We start from the raw sequence: 25131 nt of genomic DNA, 5'->3' as shown, positions 1-25131 counted from the left end.
CTCCAATTCCATTTCAGGTTCGACTTGTGTTTTCTTTTCTAATCTTGTTTTTCAACTTCGGCCTGAGAGTGAGATCATCCCATATTCATCCTTCTGTTTCTGACTTATTTCACTCAACATGATTTTTTCAAGGTCCATCCAAGATCGGCTGAAAACGGTGAAGTCACCATTTTTTACAGCTGAGTAGTATTCCATTGTGTATATATACCACAACTTGCTCAGCCACTCATCTGTTGTTGGACACCTGGGTCGCTTCCAGGTTTTGGCTATTACAAATTGTGCTGCCAAGAACATATGTGTACACAGATCTTTTTGGATGGATGTGTTGGGTTCCTTAGGATATATCCCCAGGAGGGGAATTGCAGGGTCATAGGGTAGGTCCATTTCTAGCCTTCTGAGAGTTCTCCAGACTGTTCTCCACAGAGGTTGGACCAATTGACATTCCCACCAGCAGTGCAGGAGGGTTCCTTTGACCCCACATCCTCTCCAGCATTTGCTGCTGTTACCTTTTCTGATGTGTGACATTCTCACAGGAGTGAAGTGATATCTCATTGTTGTCTTGATTTGCATTTCTCTGACAATCAGAGACTTGGAGCATTTTTTCATGTGTTTCTCGGCCTTTTGGATCTCTTCTGTGGTGAATATTCTGTCCAATTCCTCCCCCCATTTTTGGATGGGGTTATTTGTTGTCTTGTTGTTGAGTCTGGTAAGCTCCTTATATATGTTGGTTATTAAACTCTTATCTGATGTATGGCATGTAAAGATCTTCTCCCATTCTGTGAGGGGTCTCTTGATTTGGGTAGTGGTTTCTTTTGCTGTGAAGAAGCTTTTTAATTTGATGTAGTCCCATAGGTTTATACTTGCCTTAGTCTTCCTTGTAATTGGATTCGTTTCATTGAAAATGTCTTTAAAATTTATGCGGAAAAAAGTTCTTCCAATATTTTCCTCTAAGTATCTGATAGTTTCTGGTCTAACATCCAAGTCCTTGATCCACTTGGAATTTACTTTTGTATTTGGTGAAATACAGTGATTCAGCTTCATTCTTCTGCATGTTTCAACCCATTGTTTCCAACACCATTTGTTGAAGAGACTCTGCTTTCCCCATGTAATAGTCTGGGCCCCTTTGTCAAAGATTAGATGTCCATAGGTGTGGGGCCTCATTTCTGGGCTCTCAATTCTATTCCACTGGTCAGTGTGTCTGTTCATGTTCCAGTACCAAGCAGTTTTGATGACAATGGCCCTATAATACAGTTTGAGATCTGGCGGTGTGATGCCTCCGGTTCTGTTCTTTTTTCTCAAGATTGTTTTGGCAATTCTAGGTCTTTTCTGGTTCCAGATAAACATTTGTAGCATTTGTTCTATTCTCCTAAAAAATGTGTTTGGGATCTTGATGGGGATAGCATTAAATTTGTAGATGGCTCTGGGTAATATATTCATTTTGATGATGTTAATTCTTCCAACCCATGAGCATGGAATATCTTTCCACTTCTTTGTGTCTTTTTCAATTTCTTTGAGTAGTGACTCATAATTTTCAGTATACAAGTCTTTCACTTCTTTGGTTAGGTTTATTCCTAGATATTTTATTGTTTTTGTTGCTATAGAAAAAGGAACTGATTTCTGGATTTCAATTTCTTCTAACTTAGTGTTTGCATAGAGGAATGCCACTGACTTTTGAATGTTAATTTTATAGCCTGACACATTACTGTATTGCCTGATGATTTCCAAAAGCTTCTTGCTAGATTCCTTAGGTTTTTCCATGTATACTATCATGTCATCTGCAAATAAGGAGAGTTTGACTTCTTCTCTTCCAATCTGTATGCCTTTAATTCCTTGCTCCTGCCTGATTGCTATGGCAAGAGCTTCCAACACTATGTTGAATAGTAATGGTGATAGTGGGCAGCCCTGTCTAGTACCTGATCTGAGGGGAAATGCTTCCAGTTTTTCACCATTGAGTATGATGTTGGCTGTAGGTTTGCTATATATAGACTCCACTATCTTCAGGAATTTTCCATCTATTCCTATTTTTTGTAGTGTTTTGATCATAAAGGGATGTTGTATTTTGTCAAAGGCTTTCTCTGCATCTATTGATATGACCATGTGGTTTTTGGTCTTGCTTTTGTTGATGTGGTGGATCACATTGATTGATTTACGTATATTAAACCAACCTTGCATGCCTGCGATAAACCCCACTTGGTCATGATGAACAATCTTTTTGATATACTGCTGTATCCGGTTGGCTAGAATTTTGTTCAGTATTTTCGCATCTATGTTCATCAGAGATATTGGTCTGTAGTTTTCTTTTTTGGTTGTGTCCCTGTCTGCTTTTGGTATCAGGGTGATGTTGGCTTCATAGAAGCTGGCAGGGAGTATTCCAGTGTCCTCAATCTTCTGGAAGACTTTTAAAAGTAGAGGTATTAGTTCTTCTTTGAAAGTTTTGTAGAATTCATTTGTAAAACCATCTGGTCCAGGACTTTTATTTTTGGGAAGATTTTTGATAACTGTTTCAATTTCATTAGCTGTGATGGGCCTGTTCATGTTGTCCACTTCCTCTTTACTTAGTTTTGGAAGTTGGTAGGTATCTAGGAAATCATTCATTTCTTCCAGGTTCTCTAACTTGGTGGCATATAGTTGTTCATAGAAGCCTCGCATGATATGTTGAATTTCTGCAGTGTCTGTTGTGATATCTCCTCTTTCATTTACTATCCGATTTATTTGGGTCTTCTCCCTTTTTTGTTTTGTGAGTCTGGCTAAAGGTTTGTCGATTTTGTTTACTCTTTCGAAGAACCAACATTTACTTTCATTGATCTTTTGTATGGTTTTCCTATTCTCAATGTTATTTATTTCTGCCCTAACTTTAGTAATTTCTGTCCTTCTGGTTGCTTTAGGGTTCCTTTGTTGTTCTTCTTCTAGGTCTTTAAGATGTGCAATCAGGCTGTTTATTTGTGCCTTTTCTTGTTTCCTAATATGTGCTTGTATAGCTATGAACTTCCCTCTTAGGACTGCTTTAGCTGTGTCCCAAATATTTTGATAGCTTGTGTCTTCATTTTCATTGAACTCTCGAAACATTTTGATTTCTTTCTTGATTTCCTCTTTGACCCAGAAGTTGTTAAGAAGTGTACTGTTGAGCTTCCACATTTTGGCACTGTTACTAATCTTTTGTTGATTGTTAAGTGTTAGTTTAATTCCACTGTGGTCTGAGAAGATGCTTGGGATGATTTCAGTGCTCTTGAATAGGCTGATGCTGTCTTTGTGTCTTTCTCAAGGATATGGTCTATCCTTGAGAATGATCCATGTGGATTTGAGTAAAATGTGTATTCCAGTTTCTTGGGATGAATGACTCTGAAAATGTCCAATAGTTCTAGTTTATCTATCTCTTCATTTAGCTCCCTTATGTCTTTACTGATTTTCTTCCTGGATGATCTGTCAAGTTGAGATAGTGGGGTGTTGAAGTCCCCTACTATGATTGTGTTACTGTTAATATATTGCTGTAGCTCTTTCAGTAGAAGTTTGATGTATTTAGATGGCTTCTCATTGGGTGCATAGATATTAATAATTGTTAAGTCCTCTTGATTGACTGATCCTCTGAGCATTAAGTAGTGTCCATTCCTATCTTTTTTAATCTTATGTATTTTAAAGTCTATCATGTCAGATATGAGAATAGCTGTTCCTGCCCTTTTTTGTGGGCCATTGGCTTGAATGATAGTTTTCCATCCTTTCACTTTAAGTCTGTGTTTGTCTTGTTGCGTTAGGTGAGTTTCCTGTAGACAACATATTGTTGGGTTGTGTTTTCTGATCCATCTTCCTACTCTGTGCCTTTTAATCGGTGAATTCAGGCCATTCACATTTATTAATATCAAAGATTGAAGATATTTTAACGCCATTCTTGTAGAGTTTTAGAGTGTTTTGATATATGTTCTATTTGTGGTGGTCTGGTTGTTTATAGGAAACCTTTTAGAACTTCTTTCAAGGCAGGCTTGGTGATGGTTGCTTCCTTCAACTGTTGCTTGTCTGAGAAGGTTTTGATGCTTCCATCTAGTCTGAATGACAATCTAGCAGGATATAGTATTCTTGGCTGAAAGCCTTTCTCATTGAGCACTCGATAGATATCTTGCCATTCTCTTCTGGCCTGTAGTGTTTGTATGGAGAAGTCTGCTGCTAATCTTATGGGTTTTCCTTTGTAGGTGACTCTTTGTTTTTCTCTTGCAGCCTTGAGGATCCTTTCTTTATCCTTATTCCTTTCCAATCTAAGTATGACATGTCTTGGTGTCTTTAGGTCTGGGTTAATTCTGTTTGGGACCCTCTGGGCTTCTTGAATCTTTATGTCTTTGGTGTTGTCTAGACTAGAGAAATTTTCAGCTATTATGGCCTGGAGAACGCTTTCTTCCTCCCCTTCTCTTTCTTCCTCTGGTAAGCCAATAATGCGTATATTGTTTCTTTTGAAGTCATCCCATAGGACTCTGTTGTTGTTTTCAGCATCTCTTAATCTCTTTTTGAGATCTCTTACTTCTTCTTTAGTTGTCTCTAATTCATCCTCAATCTTGCTAATTCTGTCTTCAGCCTCATTGATTCTATTCTCTCTGCCCTCTACTGCTTTCTGGAGTTCATCTATTTTGTTGCCCTGCTCTGATACTGTTTTAGCTTGTTCAGCTAGTTGCCTTCTTAGCTCAGCAATTTCAGCTTTCAGCTCTCTAATAACCATGATATTATTAGAATTTTCTTCCATATTCTCATTTGTTGTTCCTGCATTTCTGATTACAATTTTTTCAAATTCTTTACTCACTCCTGTTATTATTTCCTTAGCTAATGTTTGCATGTTGAACTCGTTGTTTTGTGCTTCGCCCTCTGGAGGACTTTTAGCTGGACTCTTGTCCTGGTTCGAGTCTCCATTATTTTTTCTTGTTGTTTTAACCATTTTATATAAGTTAACAGTTTTTTCAATCCCTGAGTTGGAGTTCAGTGGTGTAAAAGCCTTTTTTTTTTTCCCCCTGTAGGCTATGGTAGCCTGAGGGCTTTTAAACTATCAATAGGCTTCTTGGCTTAATCAATGACTCCTGACCAAGAGATAAAGCAGGGTGTGGCAGAGATAATCCAGTGGTTATGCAAAGAGACTTTCACAGCCCTTCAGGTATGCCACCGAGGTATAGGTCTTCTCCTGAGTTTCCCGGTTAGATCTCTGTGCCCTGGTGTCCCTCCCTGTTGCTGCTCCAGATTCTGAGGGTAGTAGCAATGGAGACTCAGAGTTGTACTTGGTGAGTCTCTGGGGAGTCCTTTCCTCCCTTCAGCTGTCCCCTTGTTGGTGGAGCAGACTGGAGGTGGTGTCTCCACTGACAAACTGTCGAACTGTTAGCAGTCACTTAATCTCTCCTTAGGCCCCTCTCTCCTCTCTGTCACCAGCCACGCGTGTTTGTACTCACGGGTGATTTACTGGGTTTCTGTGGTCATTCTAGTCCTGTCTTGTTTTGGTCCGGGTGGTCTCCTTTGGTATTCCTAGTTGATCCGGGAGAGGAGAGGAGAGGAGAGAAAGCGATCTGCTGCTCGTAGCTCCACCTCCGGAAGTCGAATTCGGTGTCTGTCTTTCTTTCCCCTTCTCTGTCTTCCCCTCCTCTCTCCATTTCTCTCTGTCCTATCCAACAACGAACAACATCAACAATGGCAATCATAATAACCACAATGAGGCTACAACAACAAGGGCAACAAAAAGGAGGAAAAATGGCCTCCAGGAGCGGTGGATTCATGGTGCAGGCACCAAGCCCAGCAATAACCCTGGAGGAAAATAAATAAATAAATAAATATATATATATATATATATATATCAGGCAAGGGAAATAGCATAATAGTTACACAGAGACTCTCATGCCTGAGACTCTGAGGTCCCAGGTTCAATCCCCCACACCACCATAAGCCAGAGCTGAGCAATGCTCTGGAAAATAAATAAATAATAAAATAAATAAAAATATTAATCTCCATGAAGGTGTGTGAGTATTTTCAGGGCCTAGCTATGCCTGCCAGTCAGCACGGATTCAGTGTGTGCTGAATGATTCCCTTCAGGATACATGTTTTTCGATAGAATGAATGAGTGAATGAGTGAATGAATGAATGAACAAATTAATAAATTATCCATCCCTCCCAGGCAGGGGTTTAATAGATAATTAAACAGATAATCAGCAAGTCACTGTTCTACCTGCCTCCCCCAATCAGGCCCTTCCCCGGTGCCAACCCTCTGGGTCTCTAATTGCTCTGGCCTCACTCTTGCTTCCCCAACCCAGTCTTTTCCTAATGTTTCTTAAACATTCCCATGCATTTGTCTTCCTCTCTCTCCCTAACTCCTAGCCCCACTTCAGGCCAACACACACACACACACACACACACACACACACACACACACACACGGGTTCCTTTGACACCCACATCAGCCAGTCTGAGTATAAAGTGCCTCTTTGTTCTAGAAAGAACTGGAGGCTTTACACAGATAGAGGAGCAGACTAAGAACAAAACAGGCACATGTGGGAGAGAGCATTTAGGCTGCCAAATGACCTGTAGACATTCTGATTGGCCCGTTTAGTAGTTGTTGTTTTATTTAAGATTTTATTTATTTATTAATGAGGAAGATAGGAGGAGAGAGAAAGAACCAGACATCACTCTGGCACATGTGCTGCCGGAGATCGAACCCAGAACCTCATGCTTGAGAGTCCAAAGCCTTATCACCGCGCCACCTCCCGGACCACCATTTAGTAGTTCTTAAAAGTCAAGAAGGAAATCCAAGTCTAGAGTCCTAGACCCAGATTCTCACCTCTGTGGGTCCCACATCATCCAGGTCTCAGAAAATCAACTTAATCTAGTTTCAGCAATGTAGGGCTTGACCTGGCTTTGGAACATGAAGCCCATGTTTTTTTTTTTTTTTTGCTCCATCACAGCTGGACACAGAAGCCTATAAGTTGTCACCAGGGATCACTCACGCTGTCTCTTGGCTCTTGCTGTCTCTCCTTGGCCTCTTCTTAGTTTATTTCTGGGGCGGCGTGAGCTAGATGGCCAGTGGCCAGAGTCAGCTTCATAGACATGTGACTACTGCAGTCACACAGAGCCCATGCTCAAAGGACCCCAGGCCTGGGACTTAATGCTCTGTGGTTGCTGTCTTGAAGTCCATAATCATTTTGTCTTTGAACCTGTGTTTGCTGAAGTCTGATGGGCCAATGCAGCATGTGGCATGGGCTTGGGGTTACTGCCATCTCCACGCCTCCTTGGGGTAGGTTCTCAGCTCCTCTTCCCACTAAATTAACCCCTGGCACCATCATCACAACTGGACTCTTCCTTCCTGTTGCCCTCCACCCAGGGAAGAAGCACAGGGAAGGCTTCATCACCCCCTGATCTAATGACTGAGACCATGGGAAAGGGAGCTTCCAGGTTAACCTTCCCAGGAGTCACCCAAGGGTCAGGATGAGACAGGTAACTCAGCAACTGTCAGGTCTGGGGGATCAAGGGAGCATGTAGGTGGGGACATGGCAGGACCTGCAGTCTCTGGGTGCTGGACCAGCTCCTCTCCTAGCACCTCTCCTTCTGTGACCTTCCTGAGTCTGGTTTGTGTTTGTTTTCTTCCGCCAGCTCAAAGCACCCTTGGGGACAAGCCACAAAACACAAATTGTGCAATTTCAGTGATTCTGCATGCCAATTAAATTCTGAGATTTGCATTTAAAATGTAGTGCACAATGGAAATATTCAAGCTCAGCATTTACATGTTTAATTCTTAGAGTGAAACATGGCAAGTTGAGCGATCTGGCAAAAGGAGGGGCAAGGTATCCCATGTCCCTCTAAGGGCTCTGCCTCTGGCTTTTCGAGCATGGGCTCCTGCTTTTTCCATTTTGCACTGGGTCCCTGCACCCCCTGGATCACCTCTCCCCAGCTTCACAATCCCGATAGAAAAGCCATCTTCCCAACAGCTCCAATAGGAAGTGCCAGTGGGCTCTCAATGGCACAACTTGGGTCACATGATCTTGCCTGGACCAATCACAGTGCACTGCGTGTCAAGGGTTCTCTGATTGGCTAGATCTGGGCATGTTCATCCCTGAGCCTAGGAGGGCTGGTCAGCTCAGCTCAGGCCACCTCCAATAGTTTCTCCATAGTAAAGAGGGGTTCTGTCCTCAGGCGAAAGGAGGGCTGCCCAACCACCACCCCATCTTTTTATTGTTGTTGTTCTTAACAGTATGTTACAAGATTGTAAGATTACAGTGTAGTTTCACACCACAGCCACCACCAGAGTTCAGTGTCCCCAAACTCCCAACTCCCAAAGATAACCACCAGAGTTCTCACAAGTCTTAGAAACAGTTTTCTTGATTCTGGGTTTCATAATTGTTTCTTGTTCTTTGTTTTTATTCAAGTCCCTCTGCATCCAATCTGTAGATTCCACATATGAGAGAAACCACCTGGTAGTTGTCTTTCATCTCTTTATTTCACTAAGCCTCATCACCTCCAGTTCCATCCATTTTTTCCCAAAGGACACAATATCATCTTTTTAACTGCAAAGTAGTATTCCATGAAGTATCTCCCATAACTTTGTGAGTAAGTCATCTGTTGATGGGCATTTAGCCTGGTTCCACTCTGGTTATTGTGAATACTGTAGCTATGAGCATAGGGGTGGATCTGTCCCTTCAAATTAGTGTTTCTGTGTCTTTGGGAAAATGCCTAAGAGGGGTATTGCTGGATCATAAGGAAATTCCATTTTTATTTGTTTCAGGACTCTCCATACGGTCTTCCAAAGAGGCTGTACCAGTCTGCATTCCCACCAGCAGAGTAGCAGAGTTTCTTTCCCCCCACAATGCACCAACACCTGTCATTTCCTGATTTGTTGACAGAAGCCATTCTCTGTAGAACCTTTTTTTTTTTTTCAGTTTCACATAATCCCATTTACTTACTCTTGTTTTCATTTCCCATGCCCAGGGGGTTGAGTCTCCAAATACATCTTTGATGTGAAGGTCCTGTAAAGTTGCACCGATATTTTCTTCTATAAATTTTAGAGTTTCGGGAGTCGGACAGTAGCGCAGCAGGTTAAGAGCACGTTGTGCAAAGCGCAAGGACAGGTGTAAGGATCCTGGTTCGAGCCCCCAGCTCCCCACCTGCAGTGGAGTCACTTCACAAGCGGTGAAGCAGGTCTGCAGGTGTCTATCTTTCTCTCCCTCCTCTCTCTTCCCCTCCTCTTTCCATTTCTCTCTGTCCTATTCAACAATGACATCAATAATAATAATAACTACAACAATAAAACAAGGGCAACAAAAGGAAATAAATATTTTTTTTAAAAAAGCTTTATAAAAAGTTTAGAGTTTCTGGTCTAATGTCCAGATCTTTGATCCATTTTTATTTGGCTTTGGTGTATGGTGTTAGGTGGTGGTCTAGTTTCTTTCTTTCTTTCTTTCTTTCTTTCTTTCTTTCTTTCTTTTTTGCCTCCAGGATTATTGCTGAGGATCGGTGCCTGCACTACAAATCCACTGCTCCTGTACGCTATTTTTCCCATTTTTGTTGCCCTTGCTGCTATTATTGTTACTGTTGTTATTATTGTTGGATAGGACAGAGAGAAATGGAGAGAGAAGGAGAAGGCAGAGAGGGGGAGAGACAGACACCTACAGACCTGCTTCACTGTTTGTGAAGTGACCCCTCTGCAGCTGGGGAACTGGGAGCTTGAACCAGGGTCCTTCCAGGGTCCTTGCACTTTACTGCCATGTTCACTTAACCTGCTGCGCTACCAACCGACCCCCTAGCCTCACTTTTCTACACATGGCTGTCCAACTTTCCAAGCACCATCTGCTGAAGAGACCTTTACCCCACTAAATAGTTTTGGCCCACTGGCGGTGGCGCACCTGGTTAAGCAATATAGTACTATGGGTTCAAACCCCCACTCTTCACCTGCAGGGGAAATGCTTCACAAGCAGTGAGACAGATCTGCAGGCGTCGTAACTTTCCGTTCTTCTCTATCTCAATTTTTCTCTGTCCTATCCAGCAAAATAGAAGAAAAAGAAAAAGAAAAAAAAAGAGGAAAAAATGGCTACCAACAGCAGTGGATTTGTAGTCCTGGCACCTAGTCCCAGCACAACCCTGGAGGCAAAAAAAAAAAAAATAGTAATAATTTTGCTGCCTTAGTCATATATTAGGTGACTGTATATGTGTGGACTCCTGTCTGAGATTTTGATTCTGCTCCATTGATCAAGTGTCTATATGTATTCGTGCCACATTGTTTAGATATCTGTTGCTTTATAACATAAACCAAAGTTGGGAAGCATGGTGCCTGAATACCTTTTGTTTTTCCTCAGAAGTGCTTTGGCAATCCACGGCTTTTTGTGGTTCCACACCAATGTTTGGATAAGTTGTTCAATTTGTTTGAAAAATGTTATTGGGGTCTCGATAGGGATTGCACTGAAATTGCAGATTACTTTTAGTAGAATGGCCATTTTAATAATGTTTATTCTTCCAACCCAGGGACAAGAAATGTTCTTCCACTTCTGTGTGTTCTTCTCTATTTCTTGTAGCAATGTCCTGTCGTTTTTGTTGTAAAGGTCCTCCACCTCCTTTGTGAGATTCACCCCCCAAGGTATTTGATCTTTTTGAATTCAGCTGCAAATGGGATTGAGTTGTTATTGTTGTTGTTTTGCCTCCAGGGTTATCGCTGGGGCTCTGTGCCTCAACTATGAATCCACTGCTCCTGGCAGCCATTTAATTTTGTTGTTGTTGCTGTCATTGTTGTTGCTGCTATTGTTGCTGTTGGATAGGACAGAGAAACCAGGAGAGGAGGGGAAGAGGGGGGGACACACACACACACACACACACACACACACACACACACGACACGGGACAGACACCTGCAAACCTGTTTCATCACTTGTGAAGCGACCCCCCTGCAGGTGGGGAGCTGGGGGCTAGAACTGGGATCCTTATGCCGGTCCTTGTGCTTCACCCACTGTGCTACCACCTGGCCCCCGGATTCAGTTTTTTAAATTTCCCTTTTCTTTGACTCCTTGTTTGTATAAAGAAATGATACAGATTTATGTGTATTGATTTTGTACCCTCCTACTTTAGTGAATTTATTAATTTCCAGTAGTTTTTGTGGAATCTTTGGGGTTCTCTAGGTATATTATCCTGTCATCAGCAAATAGAGTAGTTTGATTTCTTCCTTTCTGGTCTGTATACCTTTGATAGATATCTCTTTCTTGTCTAATTACAGCGGTGAGGACCTCGAGGACTATGTTGATTAATAGTGAAGATAGTGGGCATCCCTGTCCTTCCTCTATACACTCTTCACACTTAGTGTGTGTGTCTGTTTCGTGCGCGTGCGTGTGTGCGTGTGTGCGTGCAAGCGTGTGCGTATATGGGTTTTTTTTTTTTCTTGGGACAGAGAGAAGTTGAGAGAGGAGAGTGAGATAGAGAGACAGCGAGACAGCTGCTACACTGCTTCACGGCTGGTGAAGCTGACCCCCAGGAGGTGAGGACCAGAGTCTTGAACTTGGGTCCTTGTACATAATAGTGTGCATTCTACCAGGTGTGTCCTGTCTGGCCCCCACACTTAGTTTAGCCAGAGATGTAGCTCAGAGGTAAGTGCCTGCTTCATAGGTATGGGTTCCAGGGGCCTATCCCCAGCAGCAAAAATAAAACCAAAGACCAGCTGGGCAGAGAGTGCAACTGCTTTCTCCTCTCAAAGCCGGTACCTGCCCTTCCTCTACATGCCGGAGAGAACCAGTCTCTTCTGTCTACTACCTTACCTCAGAGAAGCGCATTATGTCCCATCAGCCCTGTGATAATACTGTTTTCAACTGGAACCCCGTGGCAATCACAGGTCAAGTGTTCCAGCCCAGCCTGACCCCTCCTCTTAAGAGTCCTGAGTGTCCCTGAGCTCAACTGTTTGAATTCAAAGCCCTGACAGACACTCAACACCTGCTACTCCCATGCAATTGCATTCTTTCCCATGCAATCAGTGGCTGCACCACCCAGCAAGTGGTTCAAACCTCAGGATCTCTCAATGCCCTCCTCCCTCAGAGGCCCAAATCCAGACCATCAGCAAACCCTGGCAGTCCTCTTCCAGGGAGTCACACCCTCCTCGCCCCATGGGCACTGATTCTCCTGGGATTCCAGCTACCAGATCACTAACCTGAATGGCTGCTAGCTTCCAAAGTAGCCTTCCTTCTGCTCTAGCCATCCTGCTAGTGATTTTCCTCTCAATCCCTCAGCATTGGAAAAGGCCCAAGTCAGGTCATGAAGCTTAAACTTCCCAGTGGTATAAATGTTAATGTGGGGGGGGGGGAGTGGGGGGATGGTATTCATCCAGTTTCAAGTACCAGTGTGGCAACTCTCACAAGTCAATATGGGGGACTCCTGCTCACCACTGCTCCTGACTTGCTGGGTAAAAAATACACAGTTCAGGGCAGGGGTAGATTGCATAATGGTTATGGAAAGAGACTTTCATGCCTAAGCCTCTGAAGTCTCAGGTTCAATCCTCCAAAGCACCATAAGCCAGAGCTGATCAGTGCTCTGATAAAAAAAAAAAAAAAAATGAAATGAAATGAAATGGGGGCCAGGCAGCAGCATAGTGGATTAAATGCACATGGCATGAAGCACAAGGACCCTCACAAGGATCCCAGTTCAAGCCCCCGGCTCCCCACCTGCAGGGGAGTCGCTTCACAAGCGGTGAAGCAGGTCTGCAGGTGTCTGTCTCTCTCCCTTTCTATCTTCCCCTACCTCTCTCAGTTTCTCTCTGTCCTATCCAACAACAGCAGCAACAATGGGAAAAAAATGATGGCCTCCAGGAGCAGTGGATTCATAGTGCTGGCTCTGAACCCCGACGATGACCCTGGAGGCAAAAGAAGGAGGAGGAGAAGAAACAAAGAAAGAAGGAAAGAAAGAAAGATAAGTAGGTAAATCAAAGTCTTTGCTATTGACTTTCTGACCCCACCTGGTTGCCTGCCCACTCAGTTTCCCATGCTCCCATCACCTGGGACACTCCATCCTTTTCATCTGTGTCATGGCTGCTCCCACCTTGAGTTTAGAGCTTGCTATCCCTTCAGCCAGAACTCTCTTTTCATGGGAACTCGCTCACTCATCAGGGTCTCTTTCCAGGTATCTCTGACTACTCCTCTCAAGTAACAGCCCGTCTCACACTGGGCCTTGCTTTCCATGGCTGTCACCACTTGCCTGCTGCTTTCTGGTGCACCTACTGGTTCCTTTCCCTGTCTCCCCTGCCAGAATGTTAATCCCACAAGGACAGCAGAATCTATCATCTGGGGAGAACAGAGCTCCTGCAAACAGTAGGTGCTCGGTGATCTTCTGTGGATTGAATCAACCCACTTCCAGTAGAACAGGAGCTGCTGAGGAAGGTGGTTGTGAATGATCTTCATCCCCATTGCTGAAAACAGGAGGCTGCAGGCGAAGCTCCTGATATAGAGAGGAGAGCCAGAGGGCCGTAACTGCTGGGGGGGTGCCGAGTGCCAGCGTGAACCTGGGGCCTTACCATGGTGTCAGGTGGCACCTTCACATCACCAGAAGCAGCTGCTGCTCAGTCTGTCTCTGTGGCTCTGTCCCTCCCCAAGTCTCCACCCAAACGCAGCCTACTGGATGCCAAGTCTATGCAGTCATCCGGGACACTGCCCAAGCTTGACTTTGGGTGCAAAAGCACAAGATGTCAGAGTTTGGGGTACTGGGAGCTCAGTCTGCCAGACTGCCAGCAAATTTCTCCAAGGGACCCCAGAGCTCCTTCTTGGAATGTGGGAACAAATTGGTTGATCAGCCCCTTCTTAGATTATTCCAGAGACAGGGAGACTTATTCATTCATTCATTCATCAACAAATGGTTACTGTAACCTGTTAACTCTGGGATATTGTTCCAGGCACTAGAGATTCACTGGTGACACGGTGCTTTCTGCCCTCACTGAGCTTCTACTCTACCGAGATATAAACTGAGTAAGCACATCAACAGACAGAATTTTAGATCATGACAAGTGACACAAGAGCAATCAGAATGGGGGCAGGATGGAGAGCAGCTGGCATGGCAGAGGCTCAGCAGCAACTCAGAGGAGTGGTAGGGGGCAGAGCTAGGGAGACAGCATATTGGTTTTGTAAAAGACTTTCATGCCTGAGTCTCTGTGATCCCAGGTTCAACCCCTAGCAAAAGAAGTAGGGAGGTAACAGTGTCTGAGTGGAGCCCTATAAAACCAGACTTGGACCCAGCAGTTCAAAAAGGGATGGAGGCAGATGGGGGTGGGGGCAGCAGGTACAAAGATTTGGGGATGAGAGAGAACTTGGGTCTAAGGGGATCAAGGAAAGAAATGAGGGAGAGGGGGAAAGTAGAAAGAGCTAGAGAGTCAGCATACTACCAGGTTGTTTTGTAGGCAGGGAGAAACCACGTGAAGAATATGGGTCTTTTTGCACAACCATTATGCTGTCTCCCTGGCAAGAAGTGATTCTTTTTATTTATTTACTTATTTATTCCCTTCTGTTGCCCCCCCCTTTTAGTGTTGTAGTTATTATTGTTGTTGTCGTTGCTGGACAGGACAGAGAGAAATGGAGGGAAGAGGGGAAAACAGAAAGGGGGAAAGAAAGACATCTGCGGACCTGCCTCACCACTTGTGAAGCGACTGCCCCACAGGTGGGGAGCTGGGGGCTCAAACCGGGATCCTTAGCTGGTCCTTGCATTTGTGCCACCTGAGCTTAATCCGCTGTGCTACCACCCGACTTCCGGTGTGGTTCTTGTTTGTTTGTTTTGCTTTTTGTTACTTTTTTAAAAATATTTATTGATTCCCTTTTGTTGCCCTAGTTGTCTTCTTGTTGTAGTTATTATTATTGTTGTCATTGTTGTTGGATAGGACAGAGAGAAATGGAGAGGGGAGGGGAAGACAGAGGAGAGAAAGATAGACACCTGCAGACCTGCTTCACTGCCTGTGAACTGACTCCTCTGCAGGTGGGGAGCTGGGGGCTCAAACTGGGATCCAAATCATTCAGGTTAATTAACTAGGGAGTCGGGTGGTAGCACAGTGGATTAAGCACACGTGGTGCAAAGCAAGAGGACCAGAGGAAAGATCCCAGTTTGAGCCCTGACTCCCCACCTGCAGGGGTGTTGCTTCACAAGCAGTGAAGCAGGTCTGCCTGTGTCTATCTTTCTCTCCCCCTCTGTCTTCCCGTCCTCTCTCAGTTTCTCTCTGTCCTATCCAACGACGATATCAATAATAACTACAACAATGAAACAAGGGCAACAAAAAGAATAAATAAAATATTAAAAAAACAAGGGCATCAAAAGGAAATAAAAAATAATTTTAAAAGGAGAAAAAATTAACTAATTAGTTAAGAGTCATTAATGAGGGGCAGGATGTGGTGCACACATTATCATGTGCAAGGACTTGGGTTCAAGCCCCCAGTCCCCACCTGTGGGGGGGGGGGAAGCTTCATGAGTGGTGAAGCAGGGCTGTAGATGTCTCTGTCTCTTCCCACTTCTATCTCTCCCTCCCTTCTCAATTTCTGTCTCTATCCAGTAAAAATAAAAATTAAAAAATGGATAAAAGTAAAATCATTATTGAGCTCAGTAGCTAGAATGTCTGTTGGGCCCTTGGTCTGGATTTGAGTGTTTCATGGGAATGGTGAAAGGGCTCACTTGCTTAGTGTGCCCCTTTGTCATGTGTGAGACCCAAGTGTGGGCTCAGTGCTGACCGCAAAGAAGGAAACATTGGTGCTGTGGCATCTCTCTTAGTTTTACTTGTTTTGCCACCAGGGCCATCACTAGGTCTCTCTCGGTTCCTGTATGATGAATCTTCCGCTGCCAGTAGCCACACCCTCTCCCACCTTCTGATAGGACAGAAATTGAGATGGGGAAGGGAGAACAGAGAGACACCTGCAGCCCTGCTTCATCACTTGTGAAACTTCCCCTTGCAGGTGGCAACCAGGGGCATGATGGTCTCTCACCAGGGTGGATGGTGTCTCTCGCTCTCCTCCCTCTGAGAAGCACGGTGCTACTTTAAAGAGCATTGAGACCAGATCCAGGAACAAGCTGCTGCCCTGCAGGAGGGCTGCCCCTCCCACTTCTTTCTGCTTCTGGATCTGTGTGTCAGGCCCCACAGACTCTTATCTCAGCACTAGGGACTGCAGCCAGATACAGAGAGAACAGGCTCAGAGATATGAGAGACATCGATGCACAGGTTAACTCCATTCCTGCGTCCCTTCCTCTTTATTTCTTTAATTTTTTTTATCTTTATTAGGTAAAGACAATCAGAAACTGAGAGGGAAGGGGGTGATAAAGAAGGGAGAGAGACACCTGCAGCACTGCTTCACCCCTCACAACCTTTTTTGAGTGGTGGCTCAAAAAGGGGGCTTAAACCATGGTCCTCGCAAGTTGCAACATGTTTGCCCAACCAGTGTGTACCACCCCACCCCCTTTTAAGGCAGTTCTGGAGTGTACACTCATACATGGTTGATGCCCAGCCTGTTTTTTTTTTGTCTCCAGGGTTATTGCTGGGGCTCAGTGCTTGCAGTATGAGTCCACTACTCCTGGTGGCCATTTTTTCTATTTTATTTGGTAGGACAGAGAGAAGTTGAGGAAGACAGAAAGACACCTGCAGACCTACTTCACCACTTGAAAAGTGTTCCCCCTGCAGTTGGGGAGCCGAGGGCTTGAAGTGGGATCTTTGTGTGGGTCCTTGTGCTTCATACTATGTGCACTTAACTGATTATACCACCACCTCCCAGCTTCCTGAATCAAAATTTTCATTAATTCTTTTTTTTTTTTAAGAAGGAAAAAAGGAGAGAGGAAAAACTAGACACAGAGAAAGATGATTTCAGAGCACTATTCCACCATGCACGGAGCTCCTTCTGGTGCTTCCCATGATGCTCCCATGGGGAGCCAGAGCTTCACAAGCAAGGCCTGTGCTGTACCCAGTAAGAGATCTCACAAGCCCCCTTCCAGGTCCACAGTCCCTATAGCCCTTGTTCTGTCTTGAGCATCTCTGATTGGGGCAGTGTCTCCAGTGTCCCCTTCTCAGAGGAGGGTGGCTGATGAAGCTGGACCCATACTCTCATGAGTATTGAGATACACATGCTTGTCATCCCCACCACTGCCAGTCCAGCAGCAGGCAGGAGAAAGTGCCCCCTCAACTCGGAGACTCAGTTCTGGATCCACTCCAAGTCTGCTGGGGCCCCAGAGGAGCACGGGGCAGGGAGGTCACAGATGCCCCAGGGAACTGGTGACTTGGCCCCATACACTCCATGATGGGGCTCCATGATCCCAGTCACTTCTAAGTGGCTCAGGCCACTGCACTCATCATTGATGTCCAGCCACCCTGCTCCTGGAAGCTCCAGCTCACCTCCCCCCCCAGGGAAGGAAGCTTGGAGCCAGGTCACCTGCTGAAAACTCACCTTCATCCTCCATGGTGGGAGGTGGCTTCTCCTTTCTCCAACTCCCTCAGGCGAAACCACACTCCTGTGCTCTCTGGGGGAAACTATTTTATTTTTCTTTTCTATTTTACTTGGTAGGACAGAAAGCAATTGAGAGATGAGGGGGAGGGGGAGAGAGAGAAAAAAAAAAGACACCTGCAGACCATTTGCAAAGCACCCCCTGTAGGTGGGAAGTGGGGATTTCTGCACAGCAATGTGTGCACTCAGCTTGGTGTGCTACTCCCAGGGGGATTTTTTTCCCCCTTTTTGTTGCCCTTGTTTTTGTTTTTGTTGTTGTAGTTATTGTTGTTGTCGTCATTGCTGTCATTGGATAGGACAGAGAGAAATGGAGAGAGGAGGGGAAGACAGGGAGGGGAAGACAGAGAGGGGAAGAGACACACCTGCAGACCTGCTTCACCGCCTGTGAAGGACTCCCCTGCAGGTGGGGAGCCGGGGGCTCCAACCGGGATCCTTAAGCCGGTCCTTGCGCTTTGCGCCATGTGCGCTTAACCCACTGCGCTACTGCCCGACCCCAGGAATTTTTTTTAATATCAGTTTCTCCTTTTTGGTAGTGTCAGGGCCTCCCTCATATGTGAGTGATTACACCACCTTCAGGCTGATATATACATATGATTAATGAGACAGAGAGATCCAAATGTCCAAGAGGGGAGAAAGAAATAGAGAGGAAGAGGGCTATGGAGAAGGAGAGGGGGAAGGGAGAGAGAGAGAGAGAGAGAGAAGGCAAAGTCAGAAAGAGCACCAAAGCTTCTCTGGTATCCTTTCAGTTCCATATGGCACCAGGGCTGGAACCCTGGCCCCGTGTAAGAATACTGGAAGGCAGGATTCTTAGCTTTCATCACCAAACAAGCGTCTCCGTCTGCAGCAAGTATTTAGTGCTTGCTGAACTCTCCTGGTTTGGGTACACCAAGCCTTCACCTGGGCACCCCTCCAGCCCAACTTCCTGTGACCCCCCCCTTTTAAATTCCTTATTACAAAGTAAGTGGACATTATGGAAAGGTTTTTAGACTTAAACATAAAACACAAAAGGAAAGCTAAGACTTTACATCATTTTTCTCTTTCTCTTACGGTTCAGTATGTCTCACATTGTCGTAAAGCAACAGAATTTGCATCCACACCATCCAGAGGCAGGCACCAGTCTTCTGTCCACACAGATGGACAAATGGAGGAAGACAGACATATCACAAAGGTAGCATTTGGTGTTTCTGACAAAAAGGGGCTGTGTTGATCTACAGTCACCATAGCTGCTTCCCGCACTCTTCACAGGCCGGACACACTTAGTCATCTGAGAGCCTCACACAACCCCCCAGCAGCAGGACACCAAGGGCCCGGGTGTTGCAGGAGGGGCAGGCCCAGCTCCACTGCCCGTGGCCAAGTGAGTGAAGCAACAGAGCCACACGGCTCTCAGCTCAGCCTGACCTGAGTCCACCTGCCCTGACCCTCCCAGGAGACTGACCTCCCAGGTCTCTGCTTTGCCCCACCCTACCCCCACCCCTCGAGCGGCTCCTCTCCTAGCAGAGCATACAGTGAGCACACTGAACTGCTGAGAGGGTGTACCTGAGGGGGTGTGGAGGCCCCCCCACGTGCCTTGCACCTCTGCCTCCTATGGCCACACCTCCACAGCCAATAGGCCCCACCAAGTCCCCCTTAAATGTCACCTCCTGAAGAGTCCCCTAAGTTCATCAGGCCTGTACCTTCACCCACCTTCCTCCATCACAGGGGCACCATGTTCAAGGCAGAAGTTTCCGGAAGACAGGATTCTTGGCTCTTTCATCACCAAATGAGTGCCTCTGTCTGTTGCAAGTACTTAATGGTTGTTAAATTCTTCAGGTCTGAGTAAGGCAAGCCCTCACCTGGGCACCCCTCCAGCCCCAGCTTCTGCCAGCTTCTCCTCCTAGCAACGGCCTCTGCTCCTATGCAAGGGGAGGTCTAAAGAGTGGTGGAGCCATGCCGCAGTGTCTCTCCTTCTCTCTCCCTATCTCTCACCCTCTACTAAAAAAAAAAAGGAACCTGCCCAGAGCAGTAGACTTGTGTGTGCAGGCATGAAGCTCCAGTGAAAAGGAAAAAAGAAAAAGAAAAAAGCAAAGACCTCTGTTCCTCCCTGCCAGCCAGGAAGGACTGAAGCACGAGTTCAGCTGGATCTCAGAAACTCTCTGGCATAGGGTGGCAGGAGGCTGGCACCCCACCCCTCCAGGTCTGGGCAGTCCCATCCTCGAGGTCCCTTCAGGCCCAGAGCACATCCTCCACTGAGCACAGTGTAGGTGGGAGGTGTCACCCCCTCACTGTGTCCCATCACCCAGGGACTTGGTGGGCTTCCCACCTGCTCCAAAGTCCTTGCCCACATCCCAGCGCCCACTGCCCTCTACCCCATTCCCTTGGTCCCACAGAAGCAACACCAGTGCTGAGAGCTGTCCCCCCTCCCCCCTCCCCGCCGCCGCCACCACCACCACACACACCATGGGAAAGTCAGAGGCAGCAGCCTGACCCCATGTCAAGGATCGAGGCTCTATCTGGCCTGCCCTCTGTGCCTTGCCCCCTCCCCTCCTACATCCCAGCAGAGGGTGGGAACAGTCTGCAGGCCAGACTGCCTGGCACACTCTCCAGAGCCTGCCTGACCCCAGGCCCTTTGCTCTGCCGCCTCTATGACAAAACTGGAGAGGAAAAAAAGTCCTGGGAAGGAGGGTGTGACAACCCAGAGAGCCTGGCTCCAGGGTCCTCCTCCCAGGCTGACAGTGGGCTAGAACAGGGCCTCACCTCCGTGCCTCTTGAGGAGAAAAGGGCTCAAACTGACTGGCACCCCACCTACAAGTTCCCAGTCCAGCCCACACTTCCTGACCAGCCCCCACGGATGCAAGGGCATGAGGACCCTGCACCCTTCTGTCCAACAGGTCACCCTGCCTCTGCAGCTCTGACTTTAGGAGCCTCTGCAGCCCTCCCCCGCCTGCCCACATTGCTTCTCAGCCGCACCCACTCGGCTCCTTCGGTGGCCTCCCCATTCTGAACAGCCCCCACCCCAGCTTCCCTGATTCTCCTCTGTGTCCTTAGCAGTCAGCAGGCATCCCCAGAGCTTGTGAGCATGAGATCCTGAGTTCAGTCCCCAGTACTATTTATACCAGAGATGATCTCATTTTTCTGTTAAGAAAAAATTACTAGGGGCAGAAAAAAAATACTAAGAAATGAATTGACGATAAGCTTATTTAGGAAATAGTTCACCCCCTCCCCCGCAAAAAAAAAAAAAAAAAAAAGATGGGGTATTTCTGAAGAGGAAATAGGGGGTAAATAATTTTTTTTTCTAAAAAAAGAAATAAGACCAAAAGCCAAAAGGTAGTCCACCCAGTAGAGTGCATACATTACCAAAAGCCCCAGTCCAACCCCCAGCCTCCAAATGAGAGTACCATGCAAAGGGATATCTTCACAAGCAGCAGAGTAGAGGCTGCGTGGTCCCAGCCTGGAGCCTGGCCTGTGGCTGGACCCACCTCCCTGAGGCACCCTGCTGGGCCCCCAGCTGCTCCCTTGCCCCCCTACTGCGACTCCCCTCTGGAAGGTCCTTCAAGGCTCATCTTTGAGTTGCCCCCCAGTTTCCCCCTTGCCACTCTCTAATTAATTGGCATTATTTTAGTAGGCACCACTCCCTAACACTCTGGAATTCCAGGATTTACTGTTGTCATCCATGTCAGTACAAGGAAGATACAGGCACTAAGACACGAGTGAGTCTGTACAACCCTCGACCTAAGGGTCACTAGGTCCGTTTTTCAGATGCTGAGGCTGAGGCCGGGAGGGTGTCCGAACTCATGAGCAGTGTGCTGGGGCTGGAGCTGGGTCATCTGGACGCAGGCAGGCGCTCAGCCGCCCCTCTCCTGGGCCCAGCACAAGGCCTCTGGGTAAAGCTTTGTTCACTGAGAAGCGTCTGAAGATGGAAACCCAGAAAAGGTGTGTCCAATGAAGTCTCAGGTACAGCAACCCTACAGAGCCCCCCCAACATCAGTGGGGGGGGGGAGGGGGACACACGACTGAGGGCTAGAGGTGGAACAAAGAAGGCGCCAGCATCAAAGCCCTAAGTGTCCTTTCACAGCCAGGCCCAGGCAAAGGCTGGGCCTGAAGGCCAGAGGGGCTGCCCCCTCCCAGTACAGCTTCTGTGCCCAAAGGGGGTTGCAGTGTACCCAGACTTGACACCTTCATTCACTCCTGGAAGCAAGCCCTCTGTGGGAGCCCCCTTGCATATATACAGAAGCTCAGTGACTTACCAGAGACTTTGCAGCCCTGGGTGAAGACAAAGCAAGGTTTGAATTCAGGCCTCTACTCTCCAGCAGTGTGTGTGTGGGGGGTCTCCTACCTTCCTGAAAAAGCCCAACCCAGACCCCAGCTGAAACAGCTCATGCTGCAGGGCTTGAGGGCAGGGGTACAGAGGAGGAGCTAGCATATAAGGAAAAGGCACAGCTCACACAGGGGGCAGGTGCAAAACAGAGGCTTTAATTGAAACAACAATGAAGGTTCTAGGGGCTGCGGGGGCGAAGGGACCGAGGGTGGCGAAGCCAGGAAGGCAATGGTGGACCCTGGGAAGCAGGCAAGGGGCATCATCTCCTGGGAAAGCTCTTTCTGTGGCTCGCGCGGCTCCTGATGCAACCTCTGCATCCTCTGCCCAGATCACTGGCCCAGATCTGAGGGTCATGCCCCTGAATTGTGCTTGTGGGGGGCTCTCCCTTTCCAGAGAACATGGACCCAGATAAAGAGCAAGAATAGAGCAACAGGGTAAGCCTGGGCTGGAGTGGCCCAAGAACAGTCCTAGAAGACTGAGCTGGCAGGACAGCACTCTGGCCCTCCAGTGGACCCCAACCCAGTCCTGAATACCTGCAAACCCAAAGCCTGGGCGCCCTCATCCTGGAAAGCTCAGGGTGGCTTGAGGAGGTGGGGCCCGGGAGTGTGCTGCTGCTTTCTGATCCTCCTGCTGCAAGGGCAGGGAATCAGGCCCAGAGGGTTCGCAGGAGCAGGAAGCAACTGGACATAAACCGACTTGAGGCCCACGCTCTCCAGCTATAACTGGCCTGGTCTCTGCCACCATCTGCACCACCTCCTTGCAGTCAGGAAGCCCTCCCCACTCCAGAAAAGTGAGCTAGCCTTGCTGGGGCCTTCCCAGGAGTCCAGCACCTACCCAAAGGCAGCTTCTTGAGGCTACCTACCCTGGAAGGGGGGGTTAGGTGCGGCTCTGGACAGGACACCCAGCAAAACCAAGAGCCAGAGATGAGAAAAGCCAGGACGAGGCACTGGACACAGGTGCCTGCGGGTGCGAGGCAACAGCAAGGAGGAGCTTAGTGGGTTGCCCACCAACACGGGCCAGGTCGGCCGGCAACCCCAGTCCTCAACCTGCAGAATACCCAGACACCCACCTGCACACACATGGCTTGGGAAACTGACCCCCTGCAAGGAACAAATGTTCCAACCCCTAGAAAGACAGAAGGCAGTGGAACTCGGGGAGGGAAAGCAAAGCAAACAGCAGGCCACTGCTGCTGAAGAGTGGTGCAGGAGAGTCCAGGCCTCAAAATGGGCTGGACAAAGGAAGGAGAGGAAGCGGGGAGTGGAGTAGGGGGTAGAGGCCTTCTCCCAGTCCCTCTCCTGTCTCCTCCACCTCAGGGAGGAAAGGAAATTTGCCACACTTTGGTCACTTCTCCCTTAAGTCCTCAGCCCTGTGCCCTGAGCCTCCCTTGAACCCATGCTGAGAACCCACCCCAGTAAACAGCCTCTCATCAAACAAAGAACAGAGGGAGGGGCAGGGAGAGAGCCTGAGCTAGGGCAGGGAGGTCAGGCCTGGAGAGCTCGGTAGTTCAGCCCCTCCTAGCTCGAGGTGACAGGATGGATGGGCAGCAGGCTCCCAAACTTGAAGTGCTGGATCACAGGGAACTTCTCCAGGCACTGTGAAAAAGGAGGGAAGTGAGGTGAGGCGGACCACCGTGCTGCCGAGACTGCTCCCTCAGCCTCCTGGGACAACAGCAGGCCCCTGACCACTCAGAAGTCTTGGGCAGTGCAGTTCCCAGGAAGTGTCCATCCACAGCCCAGGAAGTGACCCAGTCTCAGATGGGGCCCCAGGCCTGGGGAGGGAAAGCACCTCTTCCTAACAGCTCCCTCCCACCATGGAGACCCCCCCGACCACCAGTCAGACCCAAGGAATGAGGGGGAGATAGAAGGGAGTTTAAGCTCACAGAGCACAGAGCAGAAGCCAAAGAGGGGGGGGGGGCAGTCCAGTGACACAGTTAAACTCAGAGTGGAAAACTGAGAACCAGAGGTGGGAAAAAGCCTTCAGATCTTGGGGGAACTCTTCCCCCCTCCCCCAAGCCCATATCCCAGCTCTGGAGAAGAGGTGTAAGACATGTGAACATGAGCTTGAGAAGGGTCCGAGCAAGAAGTTTTCTCCAGTCCTCAGTTCCCTGGGCTGGAGAAGGAATCCTGGCACTTGAGATTCAGAGAATGAGAACCAGCTGATGTCTTCTCGCCCCAGGGTGATTCCCAGCAGCTCATGGGGCAGACAAAGCGGGAGAATGCTGGAAAGCCAGCCCGCTGCCCTGACCCCAGCCCAGCCAGGACCTCAGACCAGGACTCTGGCCAAAGAAGGCCTACCAGTGGGGGGGGGGGGGGCTGGTCCCCGAGCTGCAAGAACCCAGCTCCTAATTTCCCTATGCCAGTCACAGGCCTGGCCACATACTAACAGCTCTGGGCAAGCCTCTACCCTTCATACCTTCCACTGCAGAAACCAGAGCACTGGGCATCCCCTGGGTGAGGCAGACAAGACCACGGTGGGGGGTGGGGTGGGGTGGGGGGGAGGTGAGGTGAGAGGTTAGCTAACTAGAGAGACCATGACCACTCAGGTGCCCTGGGGGAGAGGGGGCTGGGGAGGCGCTTCTGACCCAGGCTCAGAATGGAGATAGCTCCAGGCCAGACAGACTCTTGGACCCAGGACTGAGAAAATGGGGAGCAGGCCACCAGGGGTGGTCCCTAGGGGGAGGAGCAGCAGCCTCAAATCCAGGCCAGAGGCAAAGCAGCTGCCATTGTGCTTGTGTCATAGAGGAAGTGGTGGGTGGGAGTTTGTAAAAAGGGACCCCCCCAGGGCCCTGGAATTCCAGAGGGTCAAAGGTCAACTAGCTTCTAGCATTGTATTCAAGAGGAGCTGCAAAGGCTAGAAAGAGGCTTGGGGGAGGGGAGGGGTACACTCTGCCCTCAGCGCCCAGACAAGCTCCCCCAGAACCTCAGGAGAGGGTGCAGGGGGGCAAAGCAAGTCCCTGGCTCAGGGTGTAGCTGAGGGTGTCTCTGGGCAGGTCTTTCTCTGGCACAGACCTTACAGCAAGAGACCCAAGCCCAGGAGCCCTTGAGGTCTCATGATCTAGGGGGAGAGAGGACTCAGCTTAGACATGGGCCCTCTGAAGAGAAAGCCAACACCATGGCCTGTCTTTGAAAAGATAGAACCTCTCCCCACCCCATCACCACCCCCCCACACACACACACACACAGACTGAAACATTTAGTTCTTTAGGGCATGAAGGCTGGGGAGTGTAATCAGTAGGGCCCAAATCCTGAGGCAGTTTGTGCTAGGTCAATAAAGTCCCCTCCAGCAGCAAACTCTGGACAGACATCTCTCCTGACCCCAGCCTTGCTAACCTAAGTCTCTTCTGGACTTTAAGAATTTCTTCTCCAGGGGCTGTGAATGCAAAAGAAAAAGCAAATCCTTCCCCTGGCCCTCTGG

At 48.0% G+C, this 25131-nt stretch overlaps 1 protein-coding gene and 1 long non-coding RNA gene across 2 annotated transcripts in view; one reads left to right on the top strand and one right to left on the bottom strand.

Annotated features, from left to right (window-relative positions):
* LOC132540925 (uncharacterized) overlaps positions 1-25131 on the top strand; it is a 578575-nt gene that overhangs the window by 469758 nt on the left and 83686 nt on the right. The gene's annotated exons all lie outside the window — the stretch shown is intronic.
* The window catches only part of PTPA (protein phosphatase 2 phosphatase activator), a 45448-nt gene continuing 42168 nt past the window's right edge, over positions 21852-25131 (bottom strand). Inside the window, exon 10 of the mRNA XM_007527032.3 lies at positions 21852-23309. Coding sequence (XP_007527094.2) covers positions 23232-23309 — 78 coding nt within the window. The 3' untranslated portion in view covers positions 21852-23231. The remainder of the gene's footprint in view (positions 23310-25131) is intronic.

Source organism: Erinaceus europaeus, chromosome 10, assembly GCF_950295315.1.
Source record: "Erinaceus europaeus chromosome 10, mEriEur2.1, whole genome shotgun sequence".
Classification (NCBI taxonomy): Eukaryota; Metazoa; Chordata; class Mammalia; order Eulipotyphla; family Erinaceidae; genus Erinaceus; species Erinaceus europaeus.
Note: the sequence above shows the minus strand (reverse complement) of the source record. Positions and strands in the feature narration are given on the sequence as shown.